This window comes from Cervus canadensis, chromosome 15 (assembly GCF_019320065.1).
Source record: "Cervus canadensis isolate Bull #8, Minnesota chromosome 15, ASM1932006v1, whole genome shotgun sequence".
NCBI classification, from domain to species: Eukaryota; Metazoa; Chordata; class Mammalia; order Artiodactyla; family Cervidae; genus Cervus; species Cervus canadensis.
This window is the reverse complement of record NC_057400.1, coordinates 50,952,385-50,977,739: the sequence shown is the minus strand read 5'-3', so window position 1 is coordinate 50,977,739 and position 25,355 is coordinate 50,952,385. Positions and strand designations below refer to the sequence as shown.

At 36.9% G+C, this 25,355-nt stretch overlaps 1 protein-coding gene across 3 annotated transcripts in view; it reads left to right on the top strand.

Annotated features, from left to right (window-relative positions):
- METTL8 (methyltransferase 8, methylcytidine) overlaps positions 1-20,009 on the top strand; it is an 86,043-nt gene extending 66,034 nt beyond the window's left edge. For all 3 annotated transcript variants that reach the window (XM_043487725.1, XM_043487723.1, XM_043487724.1), the window contains 7 exons: positions 4,422-4,792; positions 6,107-6,156; positions 11,269-11,332; positions 12,852-12,991; positions 16,749-16,855; positions 16,989-17,054; positions 17,806-20,009. In XM_043487725.1, the coding sequence (XP_043343660.1) occupies positions 4,422-4,792; positions 6,107-6,156; positions 11,269-11,332; positions 12,852-12,991; positions 16,749-16,855; positions 16,989-17,054; positions 17,806-17,996 (989 nt within the window). In that variant the 3' untranslated portion in view covers positions 17,997-20,009. The remainder of the gene's footprint in view (positions 1-4,421; positions 4,793-6,106; positions 6,157-11,268; positions 11,333-12,851; positions 12,992-16,748; positions 16,856-16,988; positions 17,055-17,805) is intronic.
- Positions 20,010-25,355: the final 5,346 nt, after the last annotated feature.

Here is a 25,355-nt window from a genome sequence, read left to right as displayed (position 1 = left end):
TATTGTTAGGATTAAATGGGGAAAAAATCTAAGTAAGGCATTTGACATAGTGCCTGACACAAAGTAAACACTCAGTATATACTATTGTTATTATTTTTAATGCTGCTGTTATTGATTTATGTGTTTGTTTTCTCCTAATTCCTGAGTGAGAAATACTTGAAAAAGCTTGAAAGTGTACATATTAGCAGACCTGACCATCATCTTTTAATAGTAATCAGATCCTTCTAAAGATTGGATAAGCTTAGATTGAATTTAGGTGCTTGATATATTTGGTATCTGAATCAGATTCTAGTCACCTCACTGCAGGTTCATTTTCATGATAAATTGTAGAAATTAAACGTAGTACAAGCTCATATTTATTACAGCAGTCTGATCCAACACTTTGCAGTTTGTAGAACTATAATGTTTGTTGTTTAGTCGCTAAGTCGTGTCCAACACTGTGTGACCCCACGGCCTATAGCCGCCTCAGGCTCCTCTGTCCGTGGGATTCTCCAGGCAAGAATACTGGAGTGGGGTGCCATTTGTTAATGTTCTCCATAAATTCATGGGATTTAATAGGAAAGTACATAGACTTTTTAGAACTTGAACATAGAGATATCCTTTAGGAAAGTAGAATGAAGAATTCAACCAAGATTCTTTATCTTTGTTTAAGATGCAGATAAAACTTTGCAAATATTACTCAATCATAAAAAGGAATGAAATTGTGTCATTTGCAGAGACATGGATAGACCTAGAGACTGACATACACAGTGAAGTAAATCAGAAAGAGAAAAATATCATGCATTAATGTATGTATGTGGAATCTAGAAAATGGTATACATACTTTTACTTGCAAAGCAGAAATGGAGACACAGACATAGGGAACAGACATATGGATACCAAGCAGGAAGGGGTGCAGGGCATGGGATGAATTGCGAGGTTGGGATGGACGTATATGTACTATTACGCGTAAACTAGATAAGTAATCAGAACCTACTGTGCAGCACAGGGAACCCTACTCAGTGTTCTGTGGTGACCTAAATGGGAAGGAAATCCAGAAGAGAGGGGACATATGTGTACATATGGCTGGTTCACTTTGCTGCCAACAGAAACTGACACAGCAGTGTAAAGCAACTATACTCCAATTTAAAAAGCCAAAAAAACCTTTGCCAAGGAAGGACTACCTGATAATTGTTAAATTATTTTAACAATTTAACACTCCAAATTTCCATCTGATGATTATAAATGAATATAAATTTTAAAGTGCAGCCAGTACAATTTTAAAGTTGCAGACCATTCTGTGTGAAGTTTTTCTCTTAATATTATTATCCTTTAAATTTTAATTGCTGCATAAGATTACTCTGTTTTGACATGCATGGTTTGCTTGATCATTCCAGTGTTGAGACTGTTTGAGTTATTTCCCATTTTTCATGTTATAAGTAATACTGCTAGGAACATCTTTTCTTTCAAGTTACTCCCCTGCTGTCTATCCCTTCTTCTGCCAGTTAATTCCAAGGGGGATAGTGCCACAAATTAATCACTTGTAGTGTTAACATTCTAGTTACTAATAGTTAGGTTCAAACTCACTTCAGAAGTAGCTTGGTATTGGAAACTCAGATACTAGAGATTTGACTAAATATAGGTCTTCTTAGGTGGGTCACTTTTTGTTAAGCAGAAGAATCTTTTATTAGCACAGAGTGAGTTACAAAGCAAGTTTTTAAGATAAGAGGAAGAAGAGAAGGTATGAAAAGACTGGGGAAATTTGACAGTTTCCTAATTCCTCCTGAGTCTGATTTTCAGAATGTTGTTTTGTTTTCTTACAGAGTATATCAGGCACGTTCCCAATGTTTTTGAGTTGAGATAGAACTATTTTTAAAAATACAACATTTTTAGATTAACCATAAATAGCCTTCTTCCCATTATTTGGACATGACTTAGCAACTAAACCACCACCACCACCCATTAGTACAGATGTGAGCAAGCATGTTTTGGACTTCAACATCACATAATTCTTTTGTTACAGAGATCTACTTTCATTTCTCAGACCTTAAATAAAGATAGGAGTTTCTGTCTTTCAAGCAGTCCTGCTGCCAGATACAATTCAGCCTTGATGGGAAGGAAGTCTTGTGGCTAAATGGGTGGAGATCCATGGTACAAGGCCATAAAGATAAAAGTGGAAAGAAAAGGAAAACTATAAGGGTTTCAGGACAGGGTTCTGTAACAAAGACAAAACTGACTGTAGGCAACTGCTTGTTCTCAGGATAGGGGCTTCTTTAAAATTATGAAAGAATAGAGTCTGTTGTTTAAGTTTTAGTTTAATTTTTTGGGAGGGGGTTGGGAATAGATAATCAAAATTTACGTGGATCAAAATTCAAATGAAAATTCTTTCTGAAACCCTGGTCCCCAACCACTCAGTTCTACTCTTGAGAGGCAACCAGTATGACTGATGTGATTATCCTGCCCAAAGTCTTCTGTTCATGTAACACATGCGTTTTTCCTCCTTTTTTCCCTAAAAAATAGTTTTTTTTCCCCTAAAAAATAGCATCGTATACATACTTTTCTACATTTTGCTTTCTCACATAACATTAAGTCTTGGAAATTATTCTATAGCAACAGAATATTTTTTAAAATTTTTGAAAGCACTTTAAAAATGTCATGTGTCTCAGTTCAGTTCAGTTGCTCAGTTGTGTCTGACTCTGCAACCCCATGGACTGCAGCATGCCAGGCTTCCCTGACCATCACCAACTCCCGGAGCTTGCTCAAACTCATTGTCCATTTAGTCGGTGATGCCATCCAGCCATCTCATCCTTTGTCGTCCCCTTCTCTTCCTGCCTTCAGTCTTTCCCAGAATCAGGGTCTTTTCAAATGAGTCAGCTCTTCGCATCAGGTGGCCAAAGTATTGGAGTTTCTGCTTCAGGATCAGTCCTTCCAATGAATATTCAGGACTGATCTCCTTTAGGATGGACTGGTTCGATCTCCTTGCAGTCCAAGGGACTCTCAAGAGTCTTCTCCAACAACACAGTTCAAAAGCATCAATTCTTCTGTGCTCAGCTTTTTTTATGGTCCAACTCTCACATCCATACATGACTACTAGAAAAACCATAGCTTGACTAGACGGACCTTTGTTGGCAAAGTAATGTCTCTGCTTTTTAATATGCTGTCTAGGTTGGTCATAGCTTTTCTTCCAAGGAGCAAGCGTCTTTTAATTTCATGGCTGCTGCACTGATTGAAAGTAATTCCTAAGCCAGGGTTTACATCTGGTACATGATAGTATCAAGGAATGCTTCTTGAATGAGTGAATGAGAAAGTAAGTGAATTAGTGATTATGTTAATTTAACATACAGATAGAAAGAGGCAGAAAGCTAAGAATTGCTGGAAGGTCTGTGACTGTTGACCTGATCCTGATGCTGGGACCCAGGATTGATCTAAGGAATGACATCACAAAATGCATATCTCCTTTTAAATTGCATCAGAAATTCTCTTTAAGCCTTCATATTAGGAGATGTCAGTATGAAGAGATGCCTCTGGAGGTGGGTGAAGAATGGAGTTGTGGAATGGCCCCTAAACCCCACGAGTCAGGACGTGTGGTCCTGGTTCTACTATGACAGGGCTCCAGGACCCAGACAAGTGGGTTCATCCCTCTGTGTGTCCTTACTTCAAATGCAAAACAAGGAGGTTGGAGTAGATTATTTCAGTGCACCATTCTAGCTCAAGATTACATCATTTATTATTCCACAATTTCCTGTTTGATTACCAGTTTGCACAGACACTTGTTATGTTAAAACTACATTTATAGCAACATAAAAAGTGAGGTTATCATTTCTCCAAGATAATAAAGAGACTTACAGGGTTATTGGTAAAAATGTGATTATTAAGATTTCAAGAAGAGACTCTAGAAAGTAGTTTGCAATTATTTTATTCCTCACAAAAATTTATCAGCTAAACAATTGAGACAGAAGCAGGTTTACCAGGAAAAGCCCAAATACCCCACACATTGACACATTTTGAGAGGACTAATACTTTGTAGTTCTAACCTTTAAGAGGTTCAAAAAGAATCAGATAAGTAAAAATTACTGTAATATTATTCAATAGTAAATAATAATTGTTATAAATTAATAGTATATGTAATACACTCAGTAGTATTTAATTATTAAATGCTTCCCAGGTGGCACTAGTGGTAAAGAATCCACCTGCCAGTGCAGGAGATGCAAGAGACACGGGTTCGATCCCTGGGTCGGGAAGATCCCCTTGGGAAATGGCAACCCATTCCACTATTATTGCCTGGAAAATTCCATAGACAAAGGAGCCTGGTGGGTCACAGTCCATGGGGCCACTGAGAATCAGTCACGACTGAGTGACTTTAATATATTTAGTTATTAAAATAGTAACTAATAATACATATAATTCATAATAAAATAAATGTTTTTTTCTCTTTATTTTAGTTAAGTATGAGAGTGAAGCCAGTAAATATTGGGACACATTTTATAAGATTCATAAGAATAAGTTTTTCAAAGATCGTAATTGGCTATTGAGGGAATTCCCTGAAATTCTTCCGGTTGGTCAGAAAACTGAAGAGAAGGTGAAAGAATTATCATGGAATCATGTGAAAATTAATACTGAAAGTTTTTTCTCAAAAATGCACTGCCCTACTATGCCTGAAGAAAAAAATCATTATAAAGAAAGTTCTGGCTCATCAGATGGTCAAAGCAAAGCAGGATCTGACTTTTCTAAACTGGACTCAGAAGAATACAGAGAAAGACCTCTGAAGACTGAATTGTTTCCTGGTAGCAATGCTGCTTTCAGAATCCTCGAGGTATGGTACTACATGGGAAAAATTTTTTAATGTACATCACATATTACTTTATTAATGATCCAGATTCTTTAGAGGGAAAATGATCAAATAACTGTGTACTTTTGTGCATAAAAATTACGTAAGGGACTCATATCTTTAATCAGTCAGGTTTTAAGTTTGTGATTTAAAACTTTTCTTAAGTTTGTCTGCTTTAATTTCTAACTTGAAGGCCGTTTTAAATACCAGTGAAGTTTTGGCCTCAATTTCCATCTCTTTCTGTTGTTACCCACTTGTAGATGAAATAGAAATAAGTGACGTATGTAATTTGCTATAATCTGGTGTAGACCTTGATTTTCTATTTTAGAAAAAGAAAACTTTTCCTTCTGATTATAAACATAGTAGATGCTGATTACAAAGAATTTGGTAAAGAGAAAGAATAAACAATCCCATAAACAAAGGATTTAACCAGTGTTAACATTTAACTTTTTTCTCCTTTTGTTTATACTGTTTTATATAGTTGAGCTATACTATATCTGCATTTTAGTGTTTTTCTTTGTTTGTATTTAACATTATAACATAAGCAGTTTTCCCTATCTTTAAAAATTCTCTATAAACATTTTCATGGCTAAAAATTACTATACTAAGTGAAATACTGATTCTACTTATCTGTTTTCACTTGACTGGGCATTTAAATTGTTTTCAGGTTTTGTACAGCAAGTATCTTCAGGTATAGACTTCTCTGTATTTTCTTTTATTATTTGATTTCAATTGGCTTGTTCATAACTTACTAAAATTTTTAATATTGTTAAAATATTTTGCCAAGTTGCTTTCTAAGAAGTTGTACTAATACCAATTTACAGCAGTGTAGGTCTGTGTCGTCACACCCTCATTGATTGGAATAATCTTATTTTTATTGCTTTCTGCTTTGTTAGACAAAAACCATATTTTAACTTGATTCCTTTGATTGTTAAATAGGTCATATAGTTCTTCAGATGTTTAGAAACCATTTGTTCTTCTGTCATCTACTTATTTCCTTTATTTATTAGTTGTGTTTTTTTAATGAACTCTGCCCTTTATCATATTTAATTCAAATATTTTTTTCACAGTGTTTTTGTCACCTTTTAATTTGGTTCATTTGGGGTTTTGGTATGTAAAAATTTTAGTCAAATTTCTCAGTACATATTATTTTTGTGATTTATTCCATTTTAAGCTTATACAACTCTCCGATAGCCAAAGATTCAAAACATTTCTTTTAGTTTTTTAAAGTAAAAATCTGATATTGATGAGGAAAATTTAACTTTCTTTTCATGATACTTATTTATTCTTTGATTTTAGGTTGGCTGCGGTGCTGGGAATAGTGTTTTTCCAATTCTGAACACTTTGCAGTGAGTTTTAGAATTTTCTCCTACAAAATTCTGCACATGTATGGGATATTGAGAAATACTTGGAAAATGTTGTCGTATATATACCAATAGTGTTCTTGTTCCCATATAAACAATGACTAAGCCAAATTTCAAAAGCAGTGGCTTGGTCTTTGTATCTAGTTTCATGTGAACTGATAATTACTCTGGAAATAATGTTTCACAGACATAGGTTGTCCACCATGAGTTGAAGTAATTTTTTTAAGTTTGTGCTTATGTAGATGAGAGTAAGAAATGAGCAAGAGATTTGATCCTTCTGCTAAGCTGGGAATTACTGAACTTTAGACATTTATTTACTCCTCCAGGTTACTTAGGTGTCATTTTACACATAGAGAATTGAGTTTAAAGCTTACACTTTATTTTGTGTAAGCTTTAAACTCATTTTATTTTGTCATCACTTCTGGAGCCACACCCAGGATAAAACCTTCCTATAGAGTTGAAATGACTCTCTAGAGTTGAAATTTTTGGAGTTATCACACCTAACCCTAAGATTCATAAAGGGTGAAGTCTGTAATAGGAGCAGAGATGTTCTCCTGACCTGCCCTTCCTGTTCAACACCTCACCAGTGTGTTTTAGTAGGTGATGAAGAAGACACATCTTACAAAACTTTAACTCCTTTTACCTATGGCTGGTCTGTCAAGTGCCTATGTTTTTTAAGTTTACACAATAGCTTTCTGATTGTCATTTTTCCATTATAAAATTAACATAAGCACATTGTAGAACTTTCCCATTAGAGGAAAAGTGGGTGGGAAGGAATCACCCGTTATTCCCACCATCAAAACATCAAAATATAGCTGCTGACAGAATTTTTATTATAATTCCTTTCAGTCTTTTCACTATGCATATTTTAAAATTTATTAAAGTCTTTTTTTAAACTTTCTATTGTGAAAATGTAAACGCATTCAGAAAAATTGAGTAGTACCGTAAATTCTCATATAGCCACCACCTTGTTTCAGCAGTTACTTACATAAGGCCAACATCATGACACATTATTTTTATGAACTTATGATGGATCTCCAGAAAGCAAGACATTCCTAATTGCTGTTATAAACCTAACATAATAAAAAGTAATTCCATAATATCATCAAATTACCGGTTAAAAGTGTCTGGCCAGAAGTGATACTGGCCAATTTGCAGTTCTGAATGGCCTTTTTCTTTCAGGATTTATTTTCTTTGTTTTCCTTTTCCCGTTTCTAGGCCAAAATTTCCTGTTCTTATACCACATAGCCAGATTCCTTTACCCTGGTATTCTCTGAACTTGTAATACACGTAAATCTACTACGTTGGTAGTTGATTATGTGTTACTCTGTGACTCATCTCAAATTATTATTTAGCAAGTCATTTCCTTATATCTTCTTTCTTCAGCTACTATTTATATATTTCTTGAGGTAAGAGAGCATAATGTATTCTAATTTGGTTTTCCAGGTAGCCTAACAATATAATATAGATAGTTAGACAGAGCTTGGTACATGCTGACTGGTTAATATCTCTGATTCCCCACTTGTTAGTTGTATTTTTTTCCCCCTTCTACTTCTCCATCTGACTAATAATTGGAGGCTCTTGCCTCCTCACCCCCTGACTCTTTCTTTGTGACTGGGTCTTTTTTGGGCCTCATATTCATATTTTAGAAATCACTGTAACTCAATAACCTGAGATAATTAATTAATCTTTAAAAGGCAACTAGTGATTCGCCTTCCAAAGGGAGGATTAAACCTTTTTTCCCCCACCAAAGAAATTATGTTTTATTACTTTTGGAGATCATAGAATTAATACTTTACATTTTCAGAATATTTTACCATAATTAGACCCCCTGAATTGAGAGGTCATATCATTCTCCAAGGATCATTTAATTCTTAAACCTCCTGCCAAGAGAGTGCTTGATGGTGTGGTAGTAGTAGTGATATTTACACCTGTTTCCTGGGAGAAGGGCCAAGACAGTCAGCTGATTTTAAAGAAAAGCCCTGGAAAATCATTGAGTGGTCACAAGACCAAGTTGGGCTGCTGATGCAGTGGGAATTCAGTCTCAGAGGTCATGTTGCTATCTGGTAGGACACATGGCAAATGGCACAAGCTTTCCTTTAGCTGCTAGAGTGTTCTATATCTTGTGGTTGTTTAATAATTTCTGCACAAGGGTAGACTGCATGCCTGTCATAATGAGCTAGATGTGCCAGTATCCAGAGAAGCATTTTGAGCTATATGGAAGTTTTTACAAAAGCATATTAAGTTCTTAAGTTTTTAAGTTCCTGGAAGTCAGAGGCAGATATTCCTTTGACAATGATGATTGTGATGATGATAGCAAGAATAATAAAAATGATATTTTTTTAACATTTATTAGGTGCTTACTCTGAGTCAGGCATTTTTCTACAAATTTTACTATCTGAGTCCATTTTATCCTCAACAACCAACTTAGATGCCATATTTTATTTCTGTTAGGAGTTTGGGCTTGACATTTCTACTACTACTATATTTAAAATAGCTAACAAGGACTTACTATATAGCACAAGGAACTCTGCTCAATATTCTGTAACAACCTAAATGAGGAAAGAATTTGAAAAAGAACATATACATGTATGTGTATAGCTGAATCACCTTGCTATACACCTGAAACTAACACAACATTGTTAATCAACTATATTCAAATATAAAATAATTTTAAAAATAAAGATGAGGACACCAATTATAGAGAGCTTAGGTAACTCATCCATGGTTACCCAACTAAGCAGTAGAACTGGGATTCAACCCTAGGCAGTCTGGTTTCAGAGCCCTTGCCCTTAGCCAGCATATCATGTAGTACTAATAATATATGTATCTGAGTGTTTACTGAGACATTTCAAACATGTGTGACCACCCAAGAAATTACGAGTCACAAATATAGGGATTTCATAGGAAACAACAAAGGTGCGTGCTGCAATAAAGCACTGTTTTTATATGTGAAGTCACTCAGTCGTGTCCGACTCTTTGCAACCCCATGGACTGTGGCCTGCCAGGCTCCTTCGTCCATGGAATTTTCCAGGCAAGGATACTGGAGGGGGTTGCCATTTCCTTCTCCAGGGAATCTTTCCAACCTAGGAATCGAACTCGGGTCTCCTGCACTGCCGGCAGACTCTTTACTGTCTGAGCCACCAAGGAGGCATTTTTAAATGGGTGGAATGAAAAAGAAAAGCAGCATAACTTTAACTTTGATTCAGCATTGGTTAACTTTTCATAACCAAATCCTATTCATCATATGTTCATTTATTTGGACAGATCTTAATTTGAATTAAAATTCCTAGTGCCACAGAGTGGCACTGTATGTGAAAACTGTACTGTATATGAGAATACTATATGTTAATGTAGTATTCATCAGTGAGTAGCCTTTAAGAGAGTAATGTCAGCCTGGGTGAGATTTTGCTAATAAATGCATGTTTGTGCTTGTATTCCATATTTATTTAGAAATCCTCCTTGCCTAATATGCCTCCTGAATCAGATTAGAAGTTCTAATTATGTGCTTCAAAGCCCATATATCCTTCCTTCTATTCTAAATCACCTCTGCTTCTCATCCCTGGCATGTGACTCACACCTATAAACCTTTCCCCTCTTTGCACTTAGCAATGCCATCCTCCCCCTTCAAAATTCTTAAACTTTGGCCTGACAGTGCCTGCCTTATCCACACTTCTATGGAAATTATGTCCCCATCTAGGCTATAAAGTCCACAAAAACCAATACCATACCTGTAATTACTGTTTAAGGACATACTAATCTCTTGTCATTCAGACACAAAATTAAGCAAGATGATTTGAGAATTCTTTTGATAATAGCACGTAAGATATGATCAGGAAGATTATTGACCCACGAAATTCAAAGTACAGTTGACCACTGAACAGTGCAGGTGATTAATCCACAAAAATTTATAGTCATCCCTTTGTATTTGTGAGTCCTCCATATCTGCAGATTCAGCCAACCACAGATCATATAGTACTTAGTATTTACTGTTGAACAATATCCATGTATAGTTGACCTAGAAGTTCAAACTTATGTTGTTTAAGGGTCAGCTATATGTCCCTGCCTGTTAGTAACCATGGCTCAGCCATCCTTACTGAATTTCAGGTAAAAAACTTATCTAAGTTCAGTGGAGGCCAGTTAAAATTAGTCAAGATTTTCATATGGATAAACATACCCCCTCAAAAAAAACCCCTTAATTTACACTTTCTTTGCATATTGTAAATAAAGCAACTGAGTCTTGGAGACGTTAAGTCTAATTCTGTGTTAATAAGTGGCAAATCCAGGATTTAAAACACGTGTAATTGGCTCCCAAATCCCATACTCTTACTATTTTATTAGACAGTTTCATTTACTACTTTGTATTCTAATGCTTGGTCCATATATGGGGCTCAGTAAAAGTTTGAAAATCATTTGAAAAGATAACAAAATTAATATACAAATGTTTTATTATTTTTAGATGTTGTATGTACATGGTATTAATATAAACATATTTAATAGCATGTAACTACAACTTCTAAAATATATATATTTATTTTATTTTTTTCATATGTATATACATCATCATCGGAGCATTAGAGCCTCTGTGAGAGACCCAGGAACAAATGAGTATACACACAGGAAAAGGAATGAGGTGCCAACGGACATGGGGTTGAGGGTCCTTGGAGAGAATAGAACTTGGCTAAGCTGAGAGGAATTACAGGCCATGCCAGCTGGAGGCAGACAAGAAAGAGTGCCTGGGAGGGGTAGGAGCGAGATTGAGCAATGCTGATGGATGGCTGTGGAGGTTTCTCATGTGAGAGTATGCTGGAATATAGGGCAAGTAGGCCCACGAAAGGGAGGGCCTTAAAACCAGATCAGGAACTTGAAAGTTACCCTGTAAATGATAAGTGTTTTGAGACAGTGTTGGTTCAGAAACAACATGAAGGCATTCACACACCACTATAGAGAACAGTACCTTAAAAGAAGAAACAACAAGCCAAGCGTCATCCAAAATTCTGTTAAGTACTTATTAACAAATTCCAACTTACAGTTTCTTTCTTGTGTTGCTTCAGCTTATCTGAACTCTAGATTTAAATATTTCTTCCATTTTCATAGGAATGTGCCAGAGTTCTTTCTTTATTGTTGTGATTTTGCTTCTGGAGCTGTGGAGCTAGTAAAGGTATGCCTTATATTTTCTTTAAAGAGAGCTGTATTTTAAAAAAAATCTAATTTATTTACTGTTGAAGTGATTTTTTTTTTATGTAACTGCATCAAATGTTATCTGTGACCCCCCCTTTTTTTTGAGATATGTCATTTTCTTTTTTTATATTTACTTATTTTTTGGATGCACAGGGCCTTTGTTGCTGTGCACATGGGCTTTCTCTAGTTGTGGAGAGTGGGGGGTACCCTCTAGCTGCAGCACGTGGGCTTCTCATTGTGGTGGTTTCTCTTGTTACAGAGCACAGGCTCAGGCCACGCAGGCTTCAGTAGTTGCAGCTCCCAGGCTCTAGAGCACAGGTTCAGTAGTTGTGGTGCACGGGCTTCGTTGCCCCATGGCATGTGGGATCTTCCACAACCAGGGATTGAACCCGTGATTGCAAGGCAGACTCTTAACCACTGGACCACCAGGGAAGCACCTCTGTGACCATTTTTAACTGAACTTTTACTCTTTTGCAAATCATATCATCAAAACAACTGAAGTTGTTTGGGACTTAAGAGTTCAGGGGAGTGGCTCCTACAGGGTGATATTTATATTTATGTCCCTAGAGCTTTATACATAGCCTGGCACATGGTAGGCACTCATTAAATTAAAAATTCTGCAAAAAAAAAAAAAAAGGTCTGAAAAGGCATTATCACAAATCTAAAATGTCCTTGACTATAAGGAAAACAGTTGGAACTTGGTTTTATTTGACCAATCCCCAAATTCTAGTAAGCATTATCATAGGAAAAAGAGGTAATTTTAGAAAATGGAAAAGTAATGGAAATTCTGCTAACAAAAATGTTTGGTAAACACATGGAACATAATTTCTGGTAATAAGGGTTACTAGGTTTTCATTGTAGACATTTTCTAAAGTACTGAAAAGCCTAAAGGGAAAGATAAAATTTACCTATAGTCATGCTTTCTAGAGTCCTAGAGTGACTCAGAATTTTGGTATATATTCTTTTAGTATTGTTTCTATAGGCAAACAGTATGTGTGTACTCTAATGCATTTTTAAAATAGCATCTTTAGTGAGATATAGTTCATGTACCATAAAATTCACCATTTAAAAGTATACAATCCAGTGATTTTTTAAGTATATTTACAGAGTTATACAGTCATCACCATTACCTAATGTTGATTACATACTATAGGATATTTACGTATTAAGCCAAAGGAGACATGGAACAAGCAGTGAGAGAGAGCGCAGAGGACCGTCTCAGTGCCTGCAAAGTAACATAGGGTGAGCTTCCAGCACTGCTGCCTGCTGACCCAGAAAGATTGCCCTACTCCACTTTAAAAGCTAAAGAAGGGCTGCAAAAGAATATTTGTTATCAACTCCAAGTGCTAGACTTAATTTTTTATGACAGCTTGAAATAAGCTAATCAGAAAATCAAATTTATAGAAGAAAGGCCTTTGGGAGAAGTTAAATTAACCTTTTTGATTTGGAAAAAAAATACTAGAAGTCTGCTAAAAACTTTCATTCCTTTATCATGACAGTCTCATGCCTCGTACAGAGCATCCCAGTGCTGTGCCTTTGTCCATGACGTTTGTGACCATGGCTTACCCTACCCTTTTCCGGATGGGACCCTGGATGTCATTCTCCTCGTCTTTGTGCTGTCTTCTATTCATCCTGACAGGTAAATGACGACAAAAGGGCAGAGCAAATATGTACAGCCCCTTTATCAGGAGTGGCTTTCAGATCTATCAAAGCAAAAAGACAATTCTTGAATTTATTATTTAGTGAACTACATTACATGTAATATGCAGCCTTTTAAATGCAGTTTTTTCCTTTCTTCAGACTTTTAGAAAGAGACTGGCCAAACTGTTTCATTAGTGAGCTTTCTGTCACTGTCAGAAAGAAGCGAGCATCTTCTGGCAAGACACATACCTATTAAAAGTGACAGTGCTTCAAGAAAATTACAAATTCAGAACAGCCTAATAGACTCCCAAGAGGGAAACTGTACTTGGTGATCAGAAACAAACATCTTTGATTTAGCTTCTTGCTGAATGTTCGTAATGAGGTGGGCTGTGAATCTGGCTTCACATAGGTCTTTAAAATATTTGTTTTAAGGAAGCCCACTAGGGAATTAGGGTTTATCAAGATTTTTCAGGTTAACCTTGGACCTTTATAATCTAAGGTTGGTCTAGTGCCATCATTTAAGTATTTATGACTTAAATATTTTTGTTCATATAGTGTTCTGAAATAATAAATATAGCTTTTCTCCAAAGAGGAAGCACAAAGAGATATTACAGCAATTAAAATGATCACTTTTCTTAAAATTTTTCCACTTTGTATGTATTAAGACACATGTGTGCTAAATGTCTGGAGTTGTCCCTTCAGAATGTGTCTTAAAATTGGGTTTTTGTGATCTTCTGGTTAGTAGGTGCAGACTTGGCATCAACCACTTTGGTGAGTGTTACTCTTTCCCAGAGAAATCAAGCATTGTGTACTTCTTTCTTTGCTATAAGATCACTAGGATCCTTTACAGGCCTTTTACTTCTCATTCAGAGATGTTCACTTTGATTACTTGTAGAAAAAATAATTAGATTTCCAAATAATGAATGAAATATATAATTGCACCTGATGAGATCTATCCAGTTCCATGAAGTTACTTCCTCCCAGTTTCTGTAACCTATTTCTGCTAACTTGTTTAGGCTATTGGCATTATTTAGGTACTAGTAGAAAGATGTCATCTATATTTTGTTTCACAGCTAAAAGGATAGAGGAGGTGGATAATGAACAAGATTTTCTATCTAACACGTATAACAGGAAATGTTTCAATTCAAAATAAACCCTCAAGAAGGCTGTTTATATTAGTATAGATTATGTGTTTTTTCATGATTTGAATTGAATGGAAAGGAGAAGGGGAAGCAGATGTCTTGAAAAGATTGTTTTTATAGTACATATATTCATTCTGTTTATTTTAAAATAGATTCAGATGTATCATGTCAGTACATTAACATAGGTACTTTCTTACCTACATGGAAATGATCTAAAAATGAGGTAAGTGAGTAGAAGTTGTATAATAGTAAGTGAAAAGTGAGGCAGTTATCTTTCAGGTCATCTAGCACTGTAATAGTAGATTTAGCCCCAGGAAAATTCTAGAAAAGTAGCTTCTTGCCAGCTTGGAAAAGCAATTCAGCAAGCCTTTCAGTCTAGGGGGGTCCCAGCTTAAATGGAAGTAAACCATAGAAGGCTACAAAACAAGAAGTAACTGTCCTTCTTATCATTGAAATAAAAAGATAATATCTTTTCTAAAGATCTACACAGAGATTGTCAATAAACACTTTTTTTTTAATCTCTTCTTTTCTTTCTCATCTTCCTCCTTCCAAAGATAGGTGAGGATAGCAGAATTGGCCCAAGTCAGATGGAAAAAGAGAAAAGGGGCTTTCCCCATTCTTGTCTTGTCCTTCTCATCCCCAACCCACTCCCACCTGCATTTCTCAGGAACTGGCTCTGGAATTGCACTATGAGCCAAGATGGACTGATAAGAGAAGCAGTTCCCCACCACTTGCCTTGACCCACACTGCAGACTTTAAAGGACAGTTGGGAGCAAAGGGTTTGCAAAAGGAGACTGCATTTTGAAGTATTTGGCTCTTTGCTTTTCTGTGTTTTCATTTCATGCTTGTCTTGCTGATAATTGCAAAAGAGATTTTTCTCTGTACCTAAACTGTTTATCCTAAAAGTGAATATTTTAAGCTTTAGATATGGTTTTAATTGCCAGATCCTAAGGATATAAGCACAGTGTGAAAATAACCTGTAATAAAATAAACAAGGAAAAATAGTTTTCTTTTTCATGTACTTATGTTCCAGTTTGTTTAAATGAGATTTTCTCCTGGTCATGCCACTTTTTTTGGTCTCTTATTTTCATAGTTACTTTCACTTTCTCACTGCCTACTTCCTTCATTACCTGACATACTCTTTCACCCCATTATTCCACTGAACAGTGTTTTAATTGGAAGGAATTTACAGATTATGTGATCCAGACCTTTCATTTTTTTTTTAAAATAAGAAATGCTCAGAAGCCTTAAGTAGTTTGGATAAAGCAGAGACAGAAAGGCTGCCATTTACCATTCTCTGCCCAGGGCCGACAGTGATAACTGATTTTGTAGATTGTCATTCCCAGCAAGTCTTGAGTCCTTCTTAATAGAGCTCTGTTGGCAGCCAGTGTCAGTCACTTGGCTTGTTATGAGATCTGAAATCTTTGCCATCTCTGTACCATAATCACACGTAAGGCTTTGAACACTTAACCAAAAAACATTAACTCAAGAGCAGTCACAAGAGGTCATGTCTGATTGGGAGCCAGATGGGTAGAATAAACAGTAAAAGAAAGAAAGGCTTCCCAGTATTGAGCTGGAGCTTAGAGTGTGAATAGAATTTAAATGGGCAGAGAATAAGGAGGAGAGAATTCTTTCAGGGAAGCCACGCGAGCACAGGCATGGGCGGCTCAGAACCAAGCATGTAACAGTTTGGCTAGCCATGCTTAGATTAAGAAGCAGTGGGAAAGATGTTGGAAAGGTTAATTGAGCCCAGTTGTGGGTGATCTTAAGGATTCAACTAAGAAACTAAGAGAACTAAGATTTTTATCCTACGGATTAATATGAAAATTTGAGCAAAGGGATGATTTGAGAAAACCATCATTTTAAACAGAATAATTCATCAATAATATACAGGAAGTATTGGCAGGGAAAATAATAAAGCTAGTTAGGAAGCAATTCTCTTTCCAGCCAGAGGACTTTGGAGTTTGTACTAAGGAAGTACTAATGGAAACAAAAGAGAGAAAATACCAAATATGTAATAACGATAATAAAAAGACATACAATTTGATGCCTGAGTAGTTGTGAAGAGTATAGTAGAAGAAGAGAAAAGTAAAAGAGGTCAAAGATTTTTCTGAGGTGTTACACTTCAGTGAATGATGGTACCTTTGAACTAAATAAAGAAGTCAGAAGGAAAAGCAGCTTGTTTTGGAGGAAAAGATGTCCCTCTTTAGGTATATCTATCTGATTTGAGACAGCTCTGGCATATTTTTTGTCATGCAAGGAAAATGAAACGACTTTGGTTTTTTCTGCCTTGTAACTACCTTAATTTGCTGTAAATATCAGGAATGTCTGTATAGTTTTGCAGTTCAGTTTTGACATCATACATCAAGCTATGTGAACTTACCACTCTAGTCATTTGGGTGATTTCTTGATATCCTAGACTTTTTGAATCTGATTATTGAGCAAATTGGTATCCTTTTTTCTTTCTATACAAAATACTTTTGTTTTTGGTGCCCTTATGTTTGTGGCATAGATTTCTTTGGCCTAATCAAGCTATGCTTATTTTATCATTAAAGAATGTTAAATGTGGCATAGAAAACAAGACTTCCACAACCTCCTGCTTTGTTTTCAAAGGATGCAAGGTGTTATAAACCGACTGTCCAAGTTACTGAAACCTGGGGGAATGCTGTTATTTCGGGACTATGGAAGATATGATAAGACTCAGCTTCGTTTTAAAAGGGGTAATGTTATATTCAGTTTGGAATTATTTTCATGTGTTTTAAATAATGCTGTGTTTACATTTCATGTCAGTTTTGTTGTGGGTGGTGGTTTTTTAAGGAATACTAAGTTTCTCTTGTCACAATTTTTTTTTAGGACATTGTTTATCTGAAAATTTTTATGTTCGAGGAGATGGCACCAGAGCATATTTCTTTACAAAAGGTATGCATATCTATAAGAGGAAATAATTAGCTGTAGAAACTTTTCTTGGGTATTATTTGCAGGGAGAAACTCAAAAGCTCTAAAATGAGGCTTCAGGAGCTGATTAAACATTAGATGTCTTTACACTTTAGTGATTATAACTGTTGTGTGTAAAAGCTTGAAAGTGGCCTTTTGCCTTTTAATCTCTTTCCAGTTGAAACTGCTTTAAAGAATCACTTGTTTTATTCTCATGCCCAAATGAAGTTTCTGTTTTGGAGGTACCATTAGCCCAGTTATGAAAAAATTGATGACATGCCACAGTCAAAAGAGGGAGTTTGATTTTAAGAGTCCATAGAAAATTACCTATCCCTTGTCAATTTCTCATTTTAAAAAAGCATTTAAAATGAATTCTGCATTCAAGTACTTTCCCCAAACTTACATGAGTACTTTTATAATGTGCCATTTGGGATCTCTGCAAACCAGCAAGAATTCAGACCTAAGGCATGTCTCAAAATATTGAAAGCTGCAGCCAGTAGTGTTGTGTATCTATTTATACCTACTGCGTTCAGCTGTTTTATACTTGGTGTGTTTGTGTGAAGTAGAGGAAACCTACTTGGTTTCATAGGTTTCCTTCATCAATTTGTACTAGAAAATGTTTCTTGGTATAAATGAAATTCATGTGGTCAATCATTCCATTAATGTTCCATTGTTCCTATCTGCCCCTTGCCCCCCAAATCACATGTCATATTTGATTGCCATTTTTGTCTCACAGGGGAAGTCCACAACATGTTCTGCAAGGCTGGGTTAGATGAGAAGCAGAATCTGGTTGATCGTCGCTTACAAGTTAATAGGAAAAAAAAAGTGAAAATGCACCGAGTGTGGGTTCAAGGCAAATTCCAGAAGCCATTACACTTGACTCAAAAAAGCTCCAACTTGGTATTTTCAGTCCTTTCTCATGGCTGAACTATGTATCATGTTAAGGTACAAATCAGAGGATTACAGTATTCAGAGTCTTCGGTAAATCTTTCATTTTTGAAATGACAGTCAGAAGAAGAGAATTTATGTATCCTGCTGTTTGTCCTGGATGAACTGTTTTGTGCATGACTTGGAAGAGGGCACAACATTTTGTGTTTTCAAAACTTAATATGCGCAAGCTTGTTTGGATTTATTATGTCTTAACCATTTTGTTTGTTCTCTGAGTTTTAAAAGCATTTAGGTAAATTATTGATATAAGTCAGATGATTCTGAGAAACCAAAGCCTGCCATTTTTTTAGAAGTGAAAAAAACCATCTCCTTTATTTATACATTAGTTTAACACAGTTGAACTCTCCTCCATTGTTAACTGATAGCAGAGTCAGCTCGCCTTGTTTCCAAGGAAAGTCACAAGACCAAGGCAAAGGCCTATTTTTTTGTTTTGTTATTGTCTATTGTCCATCCCCAAACCTTTTTTTTTTAAACTTAGAGACTAATGTCTGAAACAGAATTTTAATTTCTCTTTCCTTTCCTAAAATTGGGGAAGTATGACTAATGCTAACATTATTTTCAGGCTATTCTTTGGTGTACAAGTTGGAAGCCTTCTTTAAGAAGACTACTTACCCAGGAAAATTCTTAAATTGTAGCAGTTAAAAATGTTTTACTATTTTCTGGTGGTCCAGTAGTTAAGAATCTGCCTACCAATGCAGGGGACATAAGTTCAATCCCTGATCCAGGAACTAAGGTCCCATATGACATGGGGCAACTAGACCTGCACACCCTAGTGCTCCACAAGAAGAAGAAGCCACTGCAATGAGAAGCTCGCACACCACAACTAGAGAGCAGCCCCAGCTCAGTGCAACTAGAGAAAGCCTTCACACAGCAATGACGTGCCCATAAGCTGCATCAAAGACCCATGCATCCAAAAAAATAAAAATGTATTTACCACTTTGCCTCAAAAAAGATATAAATTGGCTTGCAAGTTGCATTTGGTAAAAATGGAGTTTCTAAGACTGGGCTTTCATTTGTTACACAATGTATACTGAGTACTTACTTTGTGCTGGATTATATGGAATAATACAGTAAATAAATAAAGTCCCAGCCCTGTCTTTTGAGAGCGTAAGTAGGCTCTAGCTGGCAAAGCAAAATGTGTGCATCCCAAGCCTCTAAATCATGACCAAGATAATATATGAGCAAGTACTCAAATAGGGAGCTTTTCCGCTAACAGACTTTGATTATGAGCCACAGACATCTGAAAGACATGGACAATCTCTTGAAAGGACCTAGAATGATCATTCCAACAATTTTTCCTTTTTGAACTCACTTAAAATTCAACTTCCTGGCAGGAGGTGATTAATCCAAGCTGGGTCATGGATTCTTCTCTTGACAGACTGAGTCAGGGCAGGTTATTTGATGGTTCCACCAGACCATAGTGAATGGAGGAAAGTTCCTCGGAGGAAAATGAGGACACTGTGGTAAAAAAAAGACAGGAGGGATGCTGCCCAGTCAGACATTGCGTGGTGGCAGCAGTAGTAATAATGTTCTGAAGAGAGAGAAAGATCAGCTGTGGGATGGAAGGAAAGAATTAGGGCTGTGGGAGGAGGTAGGTCTCAGACTAGTCCTAGAACGTATGCTCTCAGAAGATGGTGAGAAGACAAGTATGTTTGATAGGGCTGTTCATGGTTCAGAATAGTGGAGAAAAGATGGGGAGGGCACCAGCTTGTAGACAGCCTTAATTAAGAGGGTGCGTTGGGTTCTAACCTCTGGACTGGAGCCATTCAAGATTGGTTTGTTTCTGTTTTATCCTAGCCACAGCATGCTTTAAATATACATAGAGAGATTGATCGAGGAGTCGTCAATAGAATGGAATGCAGTGAGGTCAGAGATGGGGGCAAGGAAAATCATGAAAGGTATCTGCATACATTTGCCTTGGTAGCAAATCCTCAGAAGTACAATATCAAGGTTTCTGTTTAAACATGCAGTAAATATAAAAGTCAAAATTTGCCTGAGACTCTTAACTCAGTTGTTTTTCCTAATTAAAGTGTGTATGTTAAAGCCAAACTAGTATCGAAAGTATTACATACAACAAGGGCAGTTAGATAAGTTAATGTTGCTATGGGAACTCCCCCCACCCCCTCCACCCGCTCCCGCAGATCTTCTTGTGTCTCAATTTAAAAATCATGGCCCAAGGTGGTTTTAAAAACAACAGAAGGTAAAATTATTCCCACATTCTCACACATGTAAATTGTACTGTCTCTCTCAGTCCTAAATAGCAGATTCAAGCCAGCTTCTTGACTGGCACAGTAAAATTCTGCTTCGTGTCTTTCTATAATGTATTACAGCATGTAGTTAACCTTTAGAAACTTCAAAAATACATCAAACCAAATTTGGACTGTGAGACACAAACTGGGCTCTTTTGGGCTCTGTCTAGCATAGACCTCCTATTCCACATGGCTGCTTATCAGGCCATTTCTATCAGTGTCTTCTGCTTTCTCTTCCTCAGCCTACCTGAATCAACCCCCTACCTTGAATTTGCTGCCAGACAAAATATAGATTTTTGGCAGAGAAAAAAAAAAAAGACCTGATTTGGAATATTGCCTATAGATATTAAGAAATCATGAAATGTTGCAAATATATCTGCTTGGGTATTAGTTTAAAATAATTGACAGCTGCATGAAATTCTCATTTTTCCCTCATATCCATAGAGGTAGGACTAGTTAGGCAGAGTTTGATATTTAAAAATTCATCTGCTGAGGGAGCTAAATTTCAAAAGGACCGTTTTCTTTCTAACAAAAAGATGTATTCATTCATTTTATAATACAGAAACAATGAAATATGCTATATTAAAAATGCACCCTGCATTTTCCTCCCTTTCTAAAAATTCACTTTTGAGCATTTTCCAAATGTAAAAATTTTCACGCACATGAAGTACTGTTTCAGAAGGTTGTGAGAAAGCCAAGGTAACAGTTTCTGTTATTAAAAGTTTTGCCTTTCGGTGTGACACGTTTGTAGTATTGAAACACCCAGTTAACACTGACTTCTGAGAACTTCTTTGTTTTACTTGTCTCAGTTCCATATGCTTTGTCTCTAAATTACGAACACATTGAGGTTTCTACCATCATGTGATCTAAATCATTGCTATACTCATCTGTATGTGAAAATTATTCACCTATTGTGAAGAGCTGCCCTCTTGGACTTCTGAAGCATTTAGACCATTAAATTTCAGGTAACTTAAATTCTTGCCCCCAAACTCCTATGCTGTATTCCTCTTTTCTAACTCATCAAAACCAAGTTCTGAAGCCAGAATATATCATGCACTGTTACTTCCAGTTGGTGTTAATGTTTGTTATGCTTCTCACAAGTGCAGATAACTTCACATTTGCATCATTAATAGACTTCTTTCAGAGCCTCTGCTCCTTCTGCTTCCTGCCTCTATTAGTCATCAGTAGACATGTTGGCGGGGTTATTCACCCCCCGCTTGTGAAAGTGCACTGTAAAATCTAAAGTGCTGAATATGTGTGCGATGTTGTTATTAATAACAGCATGTGCAGTCTACAAGGCCGCATACAGAGTACTCCAGCAACAGAAACGTTTTCCATGGTTTTATGAGACCTTGCGAGAAAGACAGTAAAATGTGTGGAGAAGTATTGCCTGTCAGGAAACATGGGTCCTGGTTCCTATTGAACCATTTAGCTGCTCTTAATTTAGTTCTGAGTGCTAAGTCTCTTATATACTACACTTTTATATACCACATTATTCCTTCATTTAATCCTCAAACTCCTACAAATTAGTTTTATTGTAACCATTTAACAGATGAGACTAGAACACTGAGGTATTGGGTAATTTGCCTAGGATATCACCACGAGTCAGTGGCAGAAACACAGTTTGGACCCAGAACTGTCTTGATTCCAAAAACTGTACTTCTCACCAGTCCACTTTTAATTGATAGGCTACAATGCTGCTGGAGAAGAAAAAGAGCTCCTGAATCAAGCGGAGAATTACTGCAGTAGGGGGGAGTGTGGATCAGACGATCTTCAAGGAGATAGCTCCTTCTAGATCCAGTGATTCTATGAAATAAGTAGGTAGCACTTATGCACATTCCACACTGGGAAGGAAAGAGAAGGAAAGGAAGGGAGAGGAATGACAAAGCAGAAGCTTGCAGTCAGCTCTTTTCGCATTCTGCATATGTTTACTTCTGCTCTGGCCCCACCCCCTCGGGGCTTCAGACTTCTGTTTGGCTCCCCTCCAAACAAGCAGAGCACCCATCAGTTGCATACTCCTCACTTAAAAAAAAAAGTCAGTCTGTACTGCAAGTGGAAAGAAAAACTCTTAAGTGTCCTCAAGGGCTCAGCTCCAGCATAATCTAAAATATGTGATCAGAGAGTGTCAATAATAAAATATGAGTGAAAACATCTTTATTTAAAACATTGTATGTACATGAATGCCACATTAATGCCAATTCAAGCATGAAATACTGAGCATTTCTTGGAATATGGTTTGGGATTTGAGAGGCACAAAGGTACCTGCAAGATGGCTTTGGTGTAGTTATAAATACAAATAGAAATAAAATAACAGTTGCATCTTCATTTATAATGAATATATACTGTGGCCTCAAAGCTGCAGAGGAGACTGGGTGCCAAAATCTGTCTTTCATTAACATATGCCTTAAATGACAGGGAAGAGGTGTTAAGACAAAATTACATTTTCCTCTGCGTATGAATCAGCAACATGCAGTAACAAGCAAGTAATAATAGTTCTGCGTGTAAGTGCCTGCAGAGGGTAAGAAAAACAGCATCAAATTGAAAGTGCAAGTTCATCTGCGAGAGGGCCCAGGTGGTGGCAGAGCATGGCTCCCTTGAGCACCATTCTGAAGTGTCTCGGCACAGTGACCCGGACTCTGGCAAGCCAGGTTGGCATGAGCTGCACGGGGCACATTAAAACCTCCAGATGGCTCAAAGCAGCCCACCCTCAGCTGCTCCCAGAGCTCGTCGAAAGCACACTCCGAGGCAGCTCCACTAGCCAAGGGTTTAAAACAGGTGCTTTGGATTCTGCGGTGCATGTGGTTTCACAACCACTCAACCTTCAGTCAGGAAGAGCTAGAGGCAGGTGAAGAGATAAATAATGTTAACATTACATAAGGAGCAAAAAAGGATATTTAAGAGCACATAGATGTCAAGTAGTCACACACAGTGTTTGGTTAGCAGTGTCCTTGGCACCCCTGTGATTTGTGTCCTTACCTTTGATTTTTTTCAGCAGATAGGCACTAAGTAGAGCCTGGACTCCAGAAAATATGTGCTTTTCTATCAGCTGTTACCTGCCAAATTAGGTGAGCTATTGATTGCCTCCTAAAAAAGGCCCAAACGTCTCTCCTACTTGGGCCTACTCAAGAAAACTATGAGTTTTATTATCCTTAACACAGATTCTTTGGCAGTGTTTTCAACCCATTGCTCCTTTACATGAGACTTCTAGTTCTTTGCAGGAAAAGCAGAAGTTAATTTTTTCTTTCTTATGTAATCTTTAGATATCAATTGTTGGTTGTTTCAGAACACTTTAGGGAAGGACAATCACCCTTCAAGTCTTTTAAGACTTTATTGGTGAAAAGCTCTAAAACTGTGTAACTTCCTGGCATTAATGAGATGTTGAGTCTCTTGCATTAGTTTGTTGTTCAGTCGCTCAGTCGTGTTTTGTTTTGTTTTTTTTAATCCTGTGTACTTAACAAAAGCAACTGTGGTTGCTGCCTCATTTCTCTCACCTCCAGCCTCTTGAGAGAAACTTGTCTTTCTCCTGAGTCTGTCCTGCTGAACAGAACGTAATAGCTCTCCATACATCTTTAGTTATGCCCTCCTCCTTCAGGTGAGCTGAGACAGCGTCCCCTTAAGCAGCATTGGAACTTGCACTGAAAACTGCCTGAAAGAGAATGGCTGAAATTGCCAGCGTCACATGCCGCATTGAAGCAAGGAAATTTCTGCCTCTGAGGATAATAGCTTTTCTCCTTGCTCATACATCTTCCTTCACAGCCCTCATTTATTTTAATGTATATATTCCATTTTGACTCTCTGGAAGATATTTTTTAAAGGTTTTTTAAAAATCCAAATGAAAGATGAAATTCAGGATCCAGAAAGGCATCTATTTATCCTGTCATGAATGTATTCTTAATCAACCAGTCTTTCTAAGCGTCTCTTCATTTGCTGCTTTGTTTCGTAATAGAACACTCGGGCTCTGGAGATTAGTGAGACAAAGCTTCATTATAACCATCCTTGTTCTACTCCCATGTCTTACAGGCTTTCTCTTCCTAACTCACTCTCCAGGTGCTTCTTTCTCTTGCCAAATAGTGCAAGGAAATACTTCTGCAGATCTTTTGTTTGCTTTAGAAAAAAACACTGATCCAGGCTTTCCCATTTGGGGGAGTGCTGCTCATTTCCTGACTGGCCTTTAAAGTTTGGCTCAGTAGCAACCTGGGGATTTGTTTTCTACCCAGAGTGAAAGGAGCTTGGTGCCCAGTGGCCCCATGCTGGAATGAGAATTAAAATTCTACTCATTCCCTGGGTAAGCAAGCTGATGCTTTCCTCATAGATTTTTTTTCCATTCCTCAAAGTTTTGATGTTTAGTCATTTAGCTTTGGCTTTTGAGAGACATTTTAGTAGGATTGTTTCTCCTCCAAGTGCATTCAGAAGCTGATCATGGGTACAAGGAAACTCTCAAGAATGAAGAATTCCCTGTTTGCTGTTTTTTACCTACAATGAAAATGATGTACAACACATGCAGTGTTTACCCCTACTGCATGCAGTTCCGTACCCAACTGCCTGACCTCGGAAAGAAGCTGTGACACCCAAAGAATCTGGCTTGAGCCACCTCCCTTTCTAAGTCCACAAGACTGCCGAGTCAACAAAGCTTTGGTTATCACCCAGTTACATTTTCTTATTTCATGTAAGCTTTGTAAATCTTGTGCTTTCTTCGCTTGGGCACGTTTACATTAAGTTTGATTCTAGTTGTGTATCTTTATCTATACTAGAGTTACGGTTATATATGAGTGTAAGTTACTCTTCATTCATTCTACCATGGGGAATTTATCCATAGTTTGTTATGAGGTGTCAGTAACTTTCCAAACCTGGAGCCTATACTTTAAATATACTGATGCATTTTTAAATTAAAAGATGTTTAAACTAGAATAGTGGAATGATAAAAATAGAAAACTTTGACTGATAAAGGTCTTCATTACATTGGGTGGGTGTTGTCTTTAAGGACTTAATCTATAATATAAAATAATATGGCAAATAAAATACCATATGGGGAGGGAGTTACAGACAAAGTTATTGGCATAGACAAGGTCCAGTTAAGGAAGCATACCGT